This window comes from Aedes aegypti, chromosome 1, assembly GCF_002204515.2.
Source record: "Aedes aegypti strain LVP_AGWG chromosome 1, AaegL5.0 Primary Assembly, whole genome shotgun sequence".
Lineage (NCBI taxonomy): Eukaryota > Metazoa > Arthropoda > Insecta > Diptera > Culicidae > Aedes > Aedes aegypti.
The window spans coordinates 26,834,209-26,851,752 of record NC_035107.1 but is presented as its reverse complement, the minus strand read 5'-3'; the positions used below and the strand labels follow the sequence as shown (position 1 = coordinate 26,851,752).

The 17,544-nt window shown below is 38.0% G+C and overlaps 1 protein-coding gene across 4 annotated transcripts in view; it reads right to left on the bottom strand.

Annotated features, from left to right (window-relative positions):
• LOC5578281 (integrin alpha-PS2) overlaps positions 1–17,544 on the bottom strand; it is a 289,453-nt gene that overhangs the window by 189,108 nt on the left and 82,801 nt on the right. For all 4 annotated transcript variants that reach the window (XM_021839218.1, XM_021839221.1, XM_021839219.1 and 1 more), the window contains exon 3: positions 2,973–3,100. In XM_021839218.1, coding sequence (XP_021694910.1) covers positions 2,973–3,100 — 128 coding nt within the window. The remainder of the gene's footprint in view (positions 1–2,972; positions 3,101–17,544) is intronic.

Here is a 17,544-nt window from a genome sequence, read left to right as displayed (position 1 = left end):
CGATGGGGGAGAGGGTGTCAAAAATCTGCCAAAAAATGCTACGTCATTTATGGACGTTCCCTTATCGCAGGGGAAAACGAGAAAGCCATACATATGCTTGATGTAAGACTTCAATGGGAAGGTGTAGAAAAAGGACCATATAAATTCCGAGACAACATGGAAACAGTTGCACGGAGCGTCAACGGTTATGTACAGAATTGTGGGACAAGGGAGAGGGTGCAAAAAGTTGGAAGATCATTACGGTGAAATCATCGGGATGCAGTATGTGTGGGATACTGTAATCCTCTGGACACACGATGACGATTATGTCTCCGAAGATCCCCACACGTTTTACCCATTTCTCCGTCTTTGAAAGTGAACCCGAAGCCAACGCAAAAGTTTTATGAATTTCTTGTTTGACAAATAGCAAACAACTCAGAAAACTCAATGGTTGCTGGGACGAAAATTTCAGTTCACTGTGTTTTTTATAGCAACCCACTTTGATCAGGTGTGCCAGTCATTGCGCCGAAATGTGCCATAGCTGCGCGAGGCACAGTGCGTAGAGTGACCACCCCCTTGTGAAGGATTTAATTCAAAATCGGAAAAAGATTTCATTCGAAATCTGAAAAAGATTTCATTTGAAATCTGAACAGGATTTTATTTGAGATCGGAATAGGAATGCGTTCGAAATCCGAAAAGGATTTCATTCGAAATCCCAATAGGATTTCATTCGACATCCGGACAAGATTTCATTCGAAATCCGAACAGAAATTCATTCGAAATCCGTACAGGATTTGAATCGAAATCCGAAAAGGATGTCATTCGAAATCTGAAAAAAAAAAATCATTCGAAATCCGAACAGGATTTCCTCCGTAATCCGAAAAGGATTTCCTTTTGAAAACCGAACAACAGGATTTCCTTCGAAATCCGAACAGGATTTCCTTCGAAATCCGAACAGGATTTCCTTTTGAAAACCGAACAACAGGATTTCCTTCGAAATCCAAACAGGATTTCCTTTGAAATCCGGAAAGAATTTCGTTCGAAATCCATAAAGGATTTGATTCGAAATCCGGAAAGGATTTTATTCGAAATACGGAAAGGATTTCATTCGAAATTTGGAAAGGATTCTATTTGAAATTCGAAAAGGATTTCATTCGACATCCGGAAAGGAATTAATTTGAATTCCGGAAAGGATTTCATTCGAATTCCGGAAAGGATTGCATTCGAAATCCGAACAGGATTTGGATCGAAATCCAAACAGGATTTTATTCCAAATCCGGAAAGGACTTCATTCCAAATCCGGAAAGGATTTCTTTAGATATCCGGAAAGGATTTCATTCGAACAGTATTTCATTTGAAATCGGAACAGGATTTCCTCCGAAATCCGAACAGGATTTCCTTCGAAATCCGGAAAGGATTTCATTCGAAATCCGGAAAGGATTGCATTCAAATTCCGGAAAATATTCCATTCGCAATCTGAACAGGATTTTATTTGAGATCTGAACAGGATTTCCTTCGAAATCCGAACAGGATTTCAATCGAAATCCGAACAGGATTTCATTCGAAATCCGAACAGGAGTTCAATCGAAATCCAAACAGGATTTATTCTGAATTTCGAACAGGATATCATTCATATATTAGTGGGGCCCAGATAGCCGTAGCGGTAAACGCGCAGCTATTCAGCATGACCATGCTGAGGGTTGTGGGTTCGAATCCCGCTGGTCGAGGATCTTTTCGTAAAGGAAATTTTCTCGATTCCCAGGGCATAGAGTATCTTCGTACCTGCACACGATATACACATGCCAAAATGGTCAATCGGCAAGGAAAGCTCTCAGGTAATAACTGTGGAAGTGCTTATAAGAACATTAATCTGAGAAGCAGGCTTTGTCCCAGTTGGGACGTAATGCCAAAAAGAAGAAGAAGAAGAAGATCATTCGAAATCGAAACAGGATTTCATTCGAAATCCGAACAGGATTTTATTCGAAGTCCGAGATTCTAATTAAGTTAAAACTTAAGCTATGAAAAAGAATTCTCTCTCGAGATTTGGATAGAAGCTCTTTTTTGGATTCGAACAAAGTTCCCTCTCGGGGTTCCAACAGAACTCAATAACGTGCTCTTAGGATTCTGAATTTGTTTCCAAAGTTATTTGATAATATTCTATGATTCATGCCTACTTGATTGCAAAATATTCCATTAATCGTAGTGTCGTTTCATCGGTCACCGATTGGTAGTAGTCGAAGGAGAGCTTCTGTATCATCAGAAGTCCTTGTATTATGACTTGTCATTTTCATAAATCGTTCTGACGTTTGCGGATTTATATTTCGACAATCATCTTTAAGTACTCACTAGAATTAATATTCAGGATGACACCATAAAAACCTTGCATCATGTCTACCAAGAACTTGTTCTTCAAAATCGCTACACGTATCGTCGTCACCATTAGCTAAATGGTGCTGAAGATACCGATCAGACATCACCAAATGACATCACACACAGCAAACATGTTTGCCAATCAGTCAATCGCGGCGCGTCCATCTCTTTACAAAGCGACAGACACTTTTCGCATTCGCGCATTCTGTTTATCTTCGTCGCGTCCTGTCAGTTTTAATTTCAATCGTAGACCCTCACTGTTTAATTAGGCGATGACAAATTTTCTTGACCAGCGCGCGCTGTTTCCTTTCAGTGGTCGAAGACAGTTTTTTAAAAAAAGCATTCCATTGTCGCCTGTGACGGAACGTTTTGTCAACGTCCAAGTAGGCTGCTTCAATGAAGCAATAAAATTCGCACCCATATTCATGGCCGCCTACGAGCGGAAGGAGTCCCAGGTCATTAAAAAAAAGGTGTCGAATTGTCCGTAGCTTATGCTCTTCGTCAACAATTACCTCCGCAGTGTTTTGGGCAGCAGTCGATTCGTCGCAGCAAGAACAAGAATATACGTTTGATCACAGACAACAAGACGACAAACATTGATCGGACGAACGCGTCCAACTTACCTTTGGTATCGAACGGGATCAGATTGCAGCGGTTGTCATCGGCGATGTCACACCGGAAGACAGCGCCTCCGTTGATGACGTTCTCCTGGTAGGTTGAAGTATCGGCCGTGGGTGCGCCTACTATGACCCTGGAAGAAATAAATAGTAAGAAAAAGAACGATCTTAGTATGCCTTTCTGTACGTCATGTGAGTTGTCAACGGACGACCCCGGGAATCACTTATCGGGTGAAACAGAGCGGAAAATCGATTCTATCTTCAAAAATCTACCTTATTACAAGAAACAGACGCCGTTTCCACACACCGTCACATTTGCCATCGTTTGTTATGTTTTCAAAACAAATACTAAAAATAATCCCGCACAAACACACCGTCGCGCTTCCGTACGGGGAATCGCTGGCGCTGGTTAGCGTGCCGTAATTGCGAGAGCAAGGCAATGTGTGCAACCGCCTTTAACTTCGTTCAACGTTCAGAAAAGCATACGCGATTTGTTGTTGATATAACGTCAAGGGAAGCGCCGCACCGGAAAATGCAACGTCTGTTCACGCGGATCTATTTTCGGATCGTTCTCATCGAATTTCCATTCGTTTGACATTGGTTTGGTTGGTCGAAGCATGCCCTGAACGAAAACCAATAGTTAATAATGATGATTAACTCCTGACGTGCCAAACGCAGGATTGCGTTTGGAGCGTTAGTTCTCCCAGCCGCCCATAAACTCTTGAAAAAATGAAACTTGGCTTCGATTCATCTTTCCCTAAAATAACTACCTACGCAACTAGTTTAGCTGACAAGATTTTTTGAAAGTACCCGAGGAAATTTTACAAAACCTGTTGTCCTCTTGAGGATTTTCGGTGAAAATAAGGGATGTTGTCTAATATTCAAGACGTTCAAATCGTAATTATTTAATCCATATGGCTGTTTGAGAAAACTTTTCGAAAATTCATAATTCCGATTGAGTATCGTAGTACTTAGTATAATTTATTGCTTCAAAGGCAAAGGCAGACCTGATCACCAGCTTCCTGAGCTTGCTCATACTAGCCAAATTGTCCGCAATAGTTCATTGCCATTGCCCCGTACAGCACCGGGTACATGATGGATCCGTTGGAATGTCGATCGTTCTCGTTTGGTGAACTTTGGCCAATGACCAAACTTTGGTAACTGGATCCGATTCCGCTGGAAAGCACGGTTACCTGCTGCTTCATGCTGACTACCCGCTGATGAGCACTTTTCGGGAGGGACAGAACTAATTAACAGACAAAATAATAATACATGTGCAAAACACTAACCGTATCAGTCCCCACTTGAGGTTTACAAAGCAGTTACCGATTATAGTCCTAGCCTTCCATGCGGCACAGGATTGCTCCAGGTTCTTCTGCTCACCACACTCTGATGCTGCCAGTTAAGTTTCACCGGGGTATGTGGCTTTTCCAGCAGCCGGCAGTAAACGGCGCAGATCAAAAATTTATATGTAATACATATTGCACGGCAAAAACGGGTAATATCCGTAAAGGCACCGCTATTTTGCACCACTAGAATTCTTCTTTGCAAAAATCAAACAACCAAACCAAAACAACATTTTTGACAAAGTAAAAGCTAAGTTCGAATTTCGAACTCACTCTGAGCAAAGTATCGTTTTATTCATACGGATTTGAGTAAATGCTCAGAGACTTTACTTTGCTCGAATCGGGTTAAGCATGAGCAAGTGCTCGGTTTTATTCATACGACCTATTATCGATATCATAATCCAATAAGGTTCGCCTACTCAGATGAAGATTGCACCAATCATCCGTCAAACGGAGGGTGGAAGTGAGGCCAGAAAATTCGATTTCGAAATGACCTCAACCGAGTTTCACCTGTCAAAAAATCAGGATCACCTCATTCGTCCCGCATTGACATAAACTTCAATTAGTCACACGACCATCGAACAAATTCAAACGTAAACATTAAGAAGACAGTGATTTATCACGCGTGCGACAATTTCTTATGCTTCTGCGTGAAAATAGAAATTGGCAACGGACGGGCGACCGTCGTGATCATCGTTCGTTGTCTCCCCGGATCTCAGTCAAGTTTCACTGAAAATTCACATACATCACAGGCGACCGGCACGGGGCAACGACGCCGGTCTGCGTTCAATGTCCCTCGACGGTTTGGCTCAGCTACAAATCAAGATGTCGGTAAAACGTCACCATCGAAGGTGAGTCAGATTGGTCCACAAATGAAAATCTGTGTGTGCAAGTGAAATTCTGTGTCGGGATCTCCTTTGAAATTCACCTGAGTTTCACGAGAACTTCGATAGATTTCAAAGCTAAATTCAACATTTCATCCGAAATCCGACAAATGAAATCATTTCGATCTCCAAAAGGATTTCATTTTCAATCAGGCAGGATTTTTCGGCGGATTTGCCTTCGAATTACGACCAGGATTCGTACGAAATTGGACAGAATATCATGCGAAATCCGAAAGGATTTCATATGAAATTCTACAGGATTTCGAACAAAATCCGACAGGATTTCAAATGAAATCTGACAGGATTTCAAACGAAATCCGACAGGAATTCAAACAAAATCCGACAAGATTTCAAACGAAATCAGAACAGAATTTCAAACGAAATCCGAAACAGAACGAAGTGCGACAGGATTTCAGACGAAATCCGGCAAAATGTCATACTATTCAACAGAATTTCATCCAAAATCCATATATATTTCATTGTTTTCCACAGGTATTGTTCAAACTAGCGGAGTTACACAATATTAAATTTACGAAAGAAATTATACCACAGGTTTCCATCGAATTCGCAAATTCATCCCTAAACACGAAATTATTGCTTGATGCCCTCCATTAAAGCAGAGACAAATAGAGACCTTCATGTCCCTTGCAATTGCCTAAAATTGTATGGCAATAGGGTAAGGTAATAGAGCAAAATCTAGAATGCCGTGAAAAGTGTACTGCGATCTGTCAAACTTGGGTACCTTTTGCAGTACCAAGAGACCAAAAGCAGTACTAAAAGTGGTACCCAATCTGATCTGACGGACCTGATTAAAGTCTTTACAGTGTCATCCGGTACCAGTTTCTCAGTTCTTTTTCCATTTCCTTAACATGTCCTTCTCGTCTTTGACTGTCTTCTTGCTCTTCCGAAGTTCCCGCTTCATTATTGACCAGTACTGCTCCACCGGGCGCAGCTCCGGACGGTTTGGCGGATTTATGTCCTTTGGAACAAAATGGACAGAATTGGCCTCATACCACTCCAGGACACTTTTAGAATAGTGGCATGCCAAATCTGGCCAAATAGCGGAGCTTCACCGTGCTGCTGCAAAAACGGCAAAAGGCGCTTCTCGAAGCACTCAAATTTGTAACTGTGTAACTGTGCTCTTTGTCATGAAAGGCTCACTCATCAGTCCGCAAGAGCAGATGGCCTGCCAAATGAGATATTTGAAGGCGAAATTCGACATTTTCTTCTTCTTAAATTTGTCGTCCACATCGAACCTGCTCTTGCCGGTGAAAAACTCCAACCCCGGAATTGGCTTAAAATCGGCTTTTATATACGTTTCGTCGTCTATCACACAGCAGCCATATTTTGTCAGCATCTTCTCTTAGAGCTTCCGTGCTCATCGCGGTTTGGCATGTTCTGTGCCTTGTATGTATGTAGTCCAGTTCTCTTATTTGCATTCTGGAAGTAGCTCTGTGACATGCCGATCTTTTTAGCCAAATCACGGCTTGAGACGTTGGGATTTGTTTTAATCATCCGCTTCACCTTTACCTCCTTTTTTTGTTCTCCGGTCCCGGTTTTCTTCCAGATCCTTTGCCGTGGTCCAACGTCAACTGCGCCTGGAACCACTTCAACACTCTGGAGACGGTTGAATCACAGTCTGTGGTTGAATGGTGAATGTTCAAAATTTTTCCCAACTGCCGATGCGACAGGTCAGGAAATTCCAGGTGTTTGGAAAGAATTTGTTCTCTCGACTCGCGTTAGCTCACCTCCATTTTCGTTGAATCGAAAAACACGACTTCGAGTTTGACAGCATGTAAACAATTCACATCAATGAGGATGTGTGCAAAATTTGGTTGATTTTTACCCAATGGTAGAAAAGTTATGCCCTGTTGAATGTGTCGCAACAATTTCGTGTTCGCCCTTTAGATAAAATTTGTCAAAAATCCATTAGCATTGATGAAGAAAATCTCTAACTGCTGCAACAAATTCGATCATCTGCACTCAATTTGCACCATTCCGGTATTATCAGGGCGCCTTCTATTCACATTGAATAAAACTCGGGAACAATATCGATGTCAAATTCAATTAACGAGAGTGCTAATGATTTACTTCCCAAACGGAGCACAGTCCATTACATTCGAATAAACAAGTGCCCTCTAATGAACTTAAACCGAACCAACGAAGAGAAACGCATTGGGCATAGTAGGCCTTTTTCCTGCTAGGGTGACATCGCTTGCTTGACTACCAGGCCTACTCTGACTGAGAATAAAAAGCGGAAAACTCCTTCGATGCAACAATCGGAAGCACGCAGCATGTGTGCCCACCAAATGCATATATGTAAGGTTATGTTCGCCCAAAAGATGTGCGTCGCGCTCTCTACAACAATGTATAGAAATGTAGCAATAAAAGGGGGAGTGTGATGATTTATGTTGGCCCGACCGAGGAGTGCAGTCACTCTGGCTAGTCGAGAGACACGATCTTCGAGGGCGGATGACGACCCATCCATGTGCCATGTGGGCCGGGTAAGGAGTGTGACATTGTAAAAGTTTTTCATGACATGCACCAATTTCCATAATGCACCTCTCACCCTCTCTTTTGCATTTATCGATGGCAGAAAAATGAACTAGCGAACGAAGTGCAATGAGCACCATCAAGGAGTTGTACGTTGAGCAGTTTCCTTCTTCGACGAGAAACATTAGAGACACGGTGCTTCATTTACCGTTATTATCAAAAAAAATATTATCAAAACTTTTGATGCTAGTTTGTTTATATAGTTGTTCGACAATATTTAGAAGCTCAGAAACTTCTCAACTAATGCTGTCACCGAGAAGCTTGGAAACTTTCGGTTAGAAACATAGATCATTCCGTCCAGAAGTTAAAAATCTCAGAAGCTCAGAATCTTCCTTCTATAAGTTTTTGTCCATAACTTTAGAAGCTTCTATTCAGAAGCTTAGAAAATTCTAAAATTCTAAAATTCGACTAATGCTGAAGCTTGGAAACCCGGAAGCTTGGAAATATTCAACTAGAAGCTTAGAACATTCCGTCCAGAAGTTAGAAGATAATGTCGAGAAGCTCAGAAACTTCGTTCGTCTAGCAGCCTAATAGCTTCTATCCAGATGCTCAAAAGCTTCTATTAAGAAGCTTAGAATCTTCTTTTCAGAAGTTAAGAAGCTTCTATTCAAAAGCTTCCATTAAAGCTGCCATACAGAAGCTTATAAGCTTTCGACTAGAAGCTAAGATCATTTCGTCCAGAAGCTTCGAAGCCTAAAAGTTTTCGTCCAGAGGCTATTCAGAAGCTTAGAAACTTCTATTCAGAAGCTTAGAAACTTCTATTCAAGAGCTTAGAAGCTTTCATCCAGCTGCTTAGAAGCTTCTATTCAGAAGCTTAAAAGATTCAACTCGGAAACATAAAAGCCTCTATTTAGAAGCTGTTATTCAGAAATTCAGAAGCTTCTCATAAAATGCTCCCACCTAGAAGCTTGGAAGGTTTCGACTAGAAGCTTAGAAGTTAATGTCGAGGAGCTCGGAAACCTCCTGCCTTGTCAGAAGCTTACAAGCTTCTTGTCAGAAGCTTAGGAGGTTCTCATGTAAGAAGCTGAGGAGCTTCTCGTCAGAAGCTTAGGAGCTTCTCGTCAGAAGCTTAGGAGCTTCTCGTCAGAAACTTAGGAGCTTCTCGTCAGAAGCTTAGGAGCTTTCAACTAGTCCCTTGGATCATTTCGTCCAGAAGCTTAGAAGGTAATGTCGAGAAGCTCGATAACTTCCTTCTATAAGCTTAGGAGTTTTTATTCAGTAGTTCAAAAGCTTCTATTGAGAACCTTAGAAGCTTATATTCAGAAACATAGAAACACTTATTTAGAAGCATATAAGCTTTACTCAGAAACAGAAGCCTCTGTTTAGAGGTTTTTATTCAGAAAATTAGAAGCTTTTCATTTGAAGCAGCTCGGAGCTTTCATTTAAAGAAGCTCGGAAACTTCCTTCTATAAACCAAGAAGTTTTCGTCCAGAGGCTTAGAAGCTTCTATTCAGAGGCTTAGAAGCTTCTGATCTAATGCTTCCAACCTGAAGCTTGTCAGCTTTCGACTAGCAGAAGCTTAGAAGTTAATGTCGAGAAGCTCGGAAACTTCATGTCTTGTCAGAAGCTTTTATTTAGACGCTTAGAAGTTTATATTCCGAAGCATAGATTAGCAGCTTAGAGCATACAGTCCTCAGAAAAGTTCCCTCTATGAGCTTAGAAGTTTATGTCCAATAGCTTAAAAACTTCTGTTCAGAAGTTTAGAAGCTTTTATTCATCTGGATCAGTAAAAAAATAAAAATGATAGTTGAAATTGGTTGACAGTAGACTGGATGTCCCTGCCCCGATCCACTTGACAAGCAAATCGAACCCTCTGTCTAGAGGTATGCAACGCCCTGTTTGCTCTAAATAATTCATTCAGTTTCGTTCCAAATATATTTTTTTATACTACGAAAACTTTTGACTTTTGTTTCAATGTCAAAATTTGAACTTAAAGCGATATTTTTTCAGAAATATTAGTTATACCAATTCATACATTCTTGTGGGGTTAAGAATTGATGTTGGCAAACGGGAGCATCACCTAAAGATCGACGCGCTGCTTTTGACGTTACTGAAAGAGTGACGTGTTAGTTTACGATATGCCTACTAGATTGCTTGATTTACGATTGGGTGTCATCTGGGAGGGAGGCACCGATACTACACACGAAATATAGAACAACGTTTGTTTGAACTGCAAGATAACTCCAGCTTGCCAACAACAATCAAGGCAGGCTTGGGGAAAACCGCTAGTTTTCTTTTTTTGTGTACTTTCGATCTTTCCTGACAAACATGGAAAAAGGGCCACAGTTTTGTATGCACTAAATATTAATTTTCATTGGAAGAAGTAAAACGATGTGTTTTTCAATGCTTATATTCAATCAGTTGAAAGGTGCTCACGTGACATTACTTGCATTATGTGCATGAATTGATTTTCATTCAATTTTTGTCACTTTTGATGGAATGCGAAAATGTGTTTTAATCAGTTACGCGCTTTTTCCATGTTAGTCCATCGTTTGAGATCTGGGCTCACAGTGACAGTTCGTGACAGCGGAATCCCGGCTCACTATGACGTACAGAAATTTTGTATTGGTTTCTCCCTCCCAGGGTGTCAATACAGCGAATCAATACCACACATCTTCCCTCTTCTCAGGAATAAAAAATGTTTAAAAAACATGATTATATTCTCGAATCAGTATATATTACTTACTCTCACAAATATATGTAGAATTATCATTTTGATCTATTTTTTTAAATACTAAAGCTAGACAACTGCGTACTGCGATCAAAGAAAATGCTTTTCTTGAGCGTTTCTTGCAAGAAATTTGTCACGCATAGAGATAGACGATTTCTTTTCTGTTGAAGTGCATACTTCCCATAATGGATTTTTTTTTTCTTCCAATATTTATGCATGATTGATTGCAGTAATCCTTCATAAGCATTAGCATGGGTATATATGACTGTACTCTTAGTTGATTCTCTATTATATAATTTGATTATAAAAGTCAAGGAAAGGAGTGTCAGTTAGACACACATTCTCGCTAGAGACAAATATATTTCTTTGATGTCAGTTATGAATTGAAGGTCCACGACTAAGCTATGCCCACCATTTTAAAATATATGAACGTTCCATCTGCGATGTAATGACTCTTCAAAATGATTTTGATGCTCTTGCTGGATGATGTACTTTGAATCACATAGCGGTGAATCCTAAAAAAAAGTATTGTTTTATCGTTCTCTCGGAGAAAACACCCTGTCTATTTTTAACTACCAGTTGTCTGGAGAAAATACTTCTCCAAGTTGATTCACGTGAAGGTACCATTCTGGATTCCCAACAAACACTCATGCGTTATATGTCCTACTTAATCGTGAATGCTTCTAGGACTTTATAATATATCTTACGTATTGCTTGACTTGTATACTGACTCAAATCTCTCTACTTTTCTCTTGTACATGCGACTTTGGAAAATTGTTCCCACACTATCAGAACGGCATTGAATTGGTTGGATCGGTTAAACGTCGTTTCGCACATTAATTAACTAGCTTGGGACAAAATAGGGATATTTGATATATAATGAACAGAAAAGCATGTTCAACAGAGTAGCATCAGCGTTTGATTTTCATCTTCCTAGACATAAAATCGGCAGTGATTTCACGAAAAATACTTATTCATAGCACTGTTTTACTTTTGTTAATTATTTTAATTTATCACACCTTGATATATTTGATTGCGAATTTGAGTCATCACACATAATTGGACTTATATCTTCCATTCTTTGGATACATTTACGACCACCAGCCGCGGTAGCAAGTGTACACCTCCTTGGATTGAAATAAATATTCGACCACCAGTCGTGCTAGCAACATCAATAACACTTACTAGCAACAAATTTGCGACCACCAGTCGCGGTAGCAAGTGTACACCACCATTGCTTAGAACAAATATGCGACCACCAGTCACGCTAGCTACATCAATTACACTTGCTAAGAACAAATTTGCGACCACCAGTCGAGCTAGCAACATCAATAGCACTTGCTAGGAACAAATTTACGACCACCAGTCGCTGTAGCAAGTGTACTCCACCATTGCTAAGAACAAATTTGCGACCACCAGTCGAGCTAGCAGCATCATAACACTTAATATGAACGAATTTGCGACCACCAGTCGCGTTAGCAAGTGACACCACCATTGCCTAGAACAAACATGCTATCACCAGTCGCGCTAGCAACGTCAATAACACTTGCTAAAAACACATTTGTGACATCCAGTCGCGGTAATAAAATTAAAACATTATTTCCAAAATCAATAGTTTTATTCTGTGTGTTATTTTGCGTATCATGTCTATTCAAAAACATGTAGATTTTCACTTTGTTTTCACAACATGATTTATTGTTTAGGTAAGCTCAAGGGGGAAGACATCATTGCTCTGAGTAGGCTATACGCATCGAGCAAACTCTGAGTAACTCACATTTGCTCACATATCATCAAATTCATTTTTCCTGGTGTCAAATTTTCTTGGAAGTTGCATCTGTTTTTAACTCATTTCGGGTGGATTTTTTTTTTGTTGACATTTAATAAACGCAGGACTTATTGATTTATGTTACGAACACCGGAGTTCATGTTATTTGAAGTTTAAAAAATTAGGTGTTACTCGAACATTGTTAATGAATGAATTTCTCGTTGATATAGGGATTTCATAAAATAATATAATTCATTGATACCGAATAATATTCCTGCATAATTCATTCAGCTCCAGGTCTGGGAAAGTTTGGTTCTCGTATAAATAGCTGACTACAATACATTTAGTAGTTAATTTATAGAAGCACTTTCTTATTTCAAACAATATATAAAAGGCTCCCACAAACCGACAAGCGTATTTACCGCACTTCTTTTCCATTGTAGAAACTAATTTTACTATTTTACTATTACTAAGGAAAGTGCTTATTGTGAATCAGTGGCAAATCCGTCGCAACACTGCAGCAGAATCATTTATAAGTATCTTCGAATATAATATTTCACATTACATTTGAGCAAAGCTGAAAAAAACGATTTTACCTAACAAAAAACCTCTGATGAGAGTTGCCGGCTGCATTCAACACGATAGGAAAAATTTTCAGTTCTAAACAAACAAGCCGACATTTACGGTTGCAATGTGTTTATGACGCCGATCGAGTTGCTCAAAAACAACTCAAGATCAGTAGGCTGTCCCACCCCTTGTGTAAGCTATTTAAATATATTATGTAAACGTTATCTGAATTCTTTAAATGATGTATCCTTCATTTTAACCGCATTTAAAACCTTACATTTGTCGCGCGAACAACATCAATCAGTCTAACTATTCCAGTCCAGCTGATAAAAATGCATATCGGTTTTCGGAAAGTTTCTTTAATTTTTCAGCTAATTTTAACAATAATGTTTCAATGAAAGCGGCTAACATATAAGTTAAATTAATTCAACCCATTTAAATTACAGTCCGTAATCAATTTTATCTGATATTTTCAATCGTGCTTTTCAATAATTTTGCTAACACGTATAGTTGGCATGCCGTGTACAAACAAATTCATCCAAGTAGCCTGCTAGGGCGCACGGATTCCTGCAACGTTTTTTCGCTATTATGACACTTGAATAACAATCTAATTCAGCGAGCAAATATACCCGCAGCCAAAGATATCCGCGAGATTAGTTTACGATATGCCTACTAGATTGCCTGATTTACGATTGGGTGTCATCCAGTGTTGGGAAACTCGGGCTCGCGAGTAAAAAAATACTCACTCTTGTACTCGTTTGCGAGTAATACTCACACTGTGAGTTACTCATTCCTTACTCTTACTCACGCGAGAGTATGACGTCATAACTCACTGCGAGTATTACTCACGTAAAGAGTAATACTCGCAGTGAGTATGACGTCATTACTCTCGGGTGAGTGAGCAAGTTACTCTTTGTGAGTATGGTGAGTAACCAAATCCCAAAGCAAAATAAAATTGTAGTTTATATTATACTAGGTGACAGAGTGTAAATATAAATAATTAATAGTGTTAACACTACTGTCGACTTCTGTATTGTGATATGAATTTTTTTAGTATGGAAATTTAAACATTACTGAATTAAGAGTCAATTTTAAACATGGAATTTATAATAAGATTTCATATATGTTGCTTGACTTATATACTGCCGTGAATTGCAAGTTAGTTCCATCTGCAAAAAGTATGCTTTGAGAATATGACCTGTGAAGTTTATAGACACGTTCTCCATACGAATATTCAAAAATATCTAGAAGATTCAAACATGTTTTAATTTCAATTAAACTTTTGCAATTTGCCTTTCTCTCCAATACTTTTCCGAGAAAAATTTGAAGGTGACCAAAATATGGTTCATTTTGAGTTACGCTGTGCGGGAATCTATAGTGGGACTGATTTGCGGTTACTTTTTATTGTGGGACAATCCGACTTGGTGTTTTTTCCTCATTTTACGGAACAAAATGTGGTGTCTCGTTAGTGCAGCTGAAAGACCATAGGAAGATATGTTGAAAACTGATATCAACTCAATTTTAACCAAAATGTAGATGGGATTGACTTGCGATTTACGGCAGTATGCTAACAAGAAATAAAGGAGGTTGCAAAAAAGTAGACTATTAGGAGAGGGCTCATTCACAAATTTCATAACGCATGAGAGGTTACGTAGGTGTCTTCAGAATGTTACAATATACACAAATAATGTAGAATATTCATACAAAAATCGTTACAAGAGGGTGGGTGGGTACCAAAAATGGTCATTTTTGCGTTATGAGATTTATGAATAAACTAAATGATTCTGAATGATAATTTTATCCTCATTAAACCACATCCACGGGCCTATGACTATTTATTTGGCAAATTTGACTGTTATCCGGTAATAGCAAACTTGCATAGCTTCAAATATAGAATTTGTTGTACAGATGTTTTACGAACAGGCATACAAAAATGTGAAGTACCTATCGTAAGTAAGTATCATTATAAGAATGATTCATGCGTTCGTTATTCTATTAAGAAAGTAAAAAAAAAAATCCTGAAATAGTGTTCGCTTCTTTTTTTAATCTTAGAAAAGATGTGACACCTGGCTTATTGTTAATTATTTCATCCTCTTGTATGATCTTTGTGTTGTCAGAAAACCGTACACCGTACGTCGTTACCGTACAAATCATTGCTGGCAACGCTATTTGGTGAACAATCAGAGGCTGGTGATTTGTTTTGGCACGGAATTCTGATACGTACAGTGGCCCAATTTCATATTCGTACGGGACACTGGCGTTATATCAAGTGAGTGAAAAACTATGAAATGATATATGTATTGAGTTTGAAATGCTTTATCTTTATTGATGGCTATAGGTGTCATCCATTATTTGACAGCCATAAAATGTTTTCATTTACATTCATCTTTGGATTAATGGAAAAGTATTGAATTTGTGTCTAAAATTCACCCAATCCCATATTCGTACACCTATAAAAATTTAAACATACAACATTCCAAACTGAATTTTAATGCTCTATTTGATTGTTCAAGTACTATATTACGTTGTTTAGACGTAGTAGAGTACATTTGGACAATTTATAAGCGGACATATATAAAACTTAGGTAAAATTTTTAGAAATACAATTTTTCATTGATTTTTGCTATAAAATTCAATAATTCTAACAATAGTGTTAATTTTTGTTGTAGAATTCAATCTAAAAAATATATTCATGAGCACTAAAAGAGTTTTGGTTAAAATATATTAAGTTTACAGAACTCATAAAATTTTGTTATCCTCCTTGAGTATAGAAAATGAATATGTCATAATTTCAAAACTCTTCTGAAATGTTATTTTCAAACAATGTAAACCGAATTTTTGTTCTAAGCAACAGTAAAAGGTTAGTTTCAAACTTGTCAGTAGAAAGGATTTTAACTAAGAACTTCGTTTTACAACAAAGTACCCTACACTATGCTGTACATACCTTCACATGATTGATGTTATCCCAACATTCAATTATTTTTTAATTCTAATACTGATTATACTCAAAATATGACCCTATTCTGCGGTTTATTTATTTTATAATAAAAATACAAAATATTCCGAGTGGGCGGAGAGCATTGATATACTTTTTACTAGAATATAACGTGTTGTTTTCATTATTTCAAATAACGCATGTGTTGCGGTTACGGCAATAATATTTATTCTATCAGTCTCTATGATAATGATTGGTAGTAAAATATGAAATAAAAATAATAATTGCGCCATTTTTAGATAGGAACATTAACTATAGATTATGTACATCTATTTAAGAGCCAAACTGAAAGTAATTGACTAAAATTTTTGGTTTTAGATTTTTTCTAAATGTTATATTAACCAAGATTGTGAAGTATGAGATACCGATAACCACTCGTAAGTACTCTAAAACTGATTATAAGTTTTTGAAACTCGTTCAGTATTCATAGTAATAATTGTTAATGAAGTGAACCTGGAAAAATTACGTTATTTTTCGACTTACTAGATTATTTTTAGCAAAAAACATTGGAAAAGAGGTATTTTTCTCAAATTTTCTTAACTTTCAAATATGTCCGCTTATATTTTTTCCAAATGTACTCTAATACATCTGAACAATGTAATGAAGATATTGGGCAATCATCTAGCACATAAAAAATTGGTTTTGGATGTTGTATGTTTGATTTTTGTAAGGTGTACGAATATGGGATTGGCTCAATTTTAGACACAAATTCAATACTTTTCCATTATTCTAAAAATTTGAGCGAATAAATATGATTATGATTGCCGAGTAATAGATGACACCTACGACCTTCGTAATTGATAAAGTATATCGAAGTCCGTAAATCATTTGTAAGTTTTGAGGTGAAGCGGCGTGTAACTCAAAGAATCATTAGAATCATCATTGATGTAACAGTAGTAGTGTCGCCTTTCCTTGTATATTTTCAAAACAAACAAACAAAAAACATAACATTCGTGTTAAGCATATTTTTATGTAAACACATGGGAAATTTAGTAGATTGACGAGTATTGGAAATCAAAATCAACTGTTCAATCGTACATATCAAAAGAAAAAATTACAATTTAATGAAGGACAGCGGAATTTATCTGTTTTCTATTGGATTTATCGCATATTTTTGTTATGCATCGGTACGGTTTATGTTTGCAAGGGATGACGGTGTTGCCAGGTGATTGGTGACAGATTTTTCTAGCAATTGTTATATGCTTGTTTTCGGAACATTTGTTGCATATTATAAAAACTTATCATTTAGCAAATAGTTTTTCATCACAAGATCCCTGATTTAATAAAATTTTAATGATTTTTGTGATCATTCCACATTGAATGCTATGATTTTACAGATAGCAACTCTGACATCACTGCGCTCAACGATCGCGATGATTGTGCACACACGATAGACGCGTCCCGACGCATCCCGACGCATCGCACTGTGGAGCTTTTCAATTATTTTAGGTGGTCCAAATTGATAAACACTTGGTATGATTTTATGCTTCGTAGAGATGGTTTCTGTAAGTTGAGATAATCGAAAAACAAACAACGTATGAGTTTCAAGTTTCTATGCTTTGCCCAACCTTTCCGCACTGAAAATTAATACAACCGAAAAAAAAGTTGGATGTTTTAGACTATAAACACAGGCATGTCTCAGTGTGCGGTGGCGGCGTCGGTTCGCAACAAGTGAAAACCATCGCCATAATAGTTTTGAGTGATGCGGTTGATAAAACTTTATAAATATTGAAATCCCGGTGGAAATATGTTCCTTTAAGGAAAGTGAATAAAAGATTTGTTTAGTGGAAGTGTAGT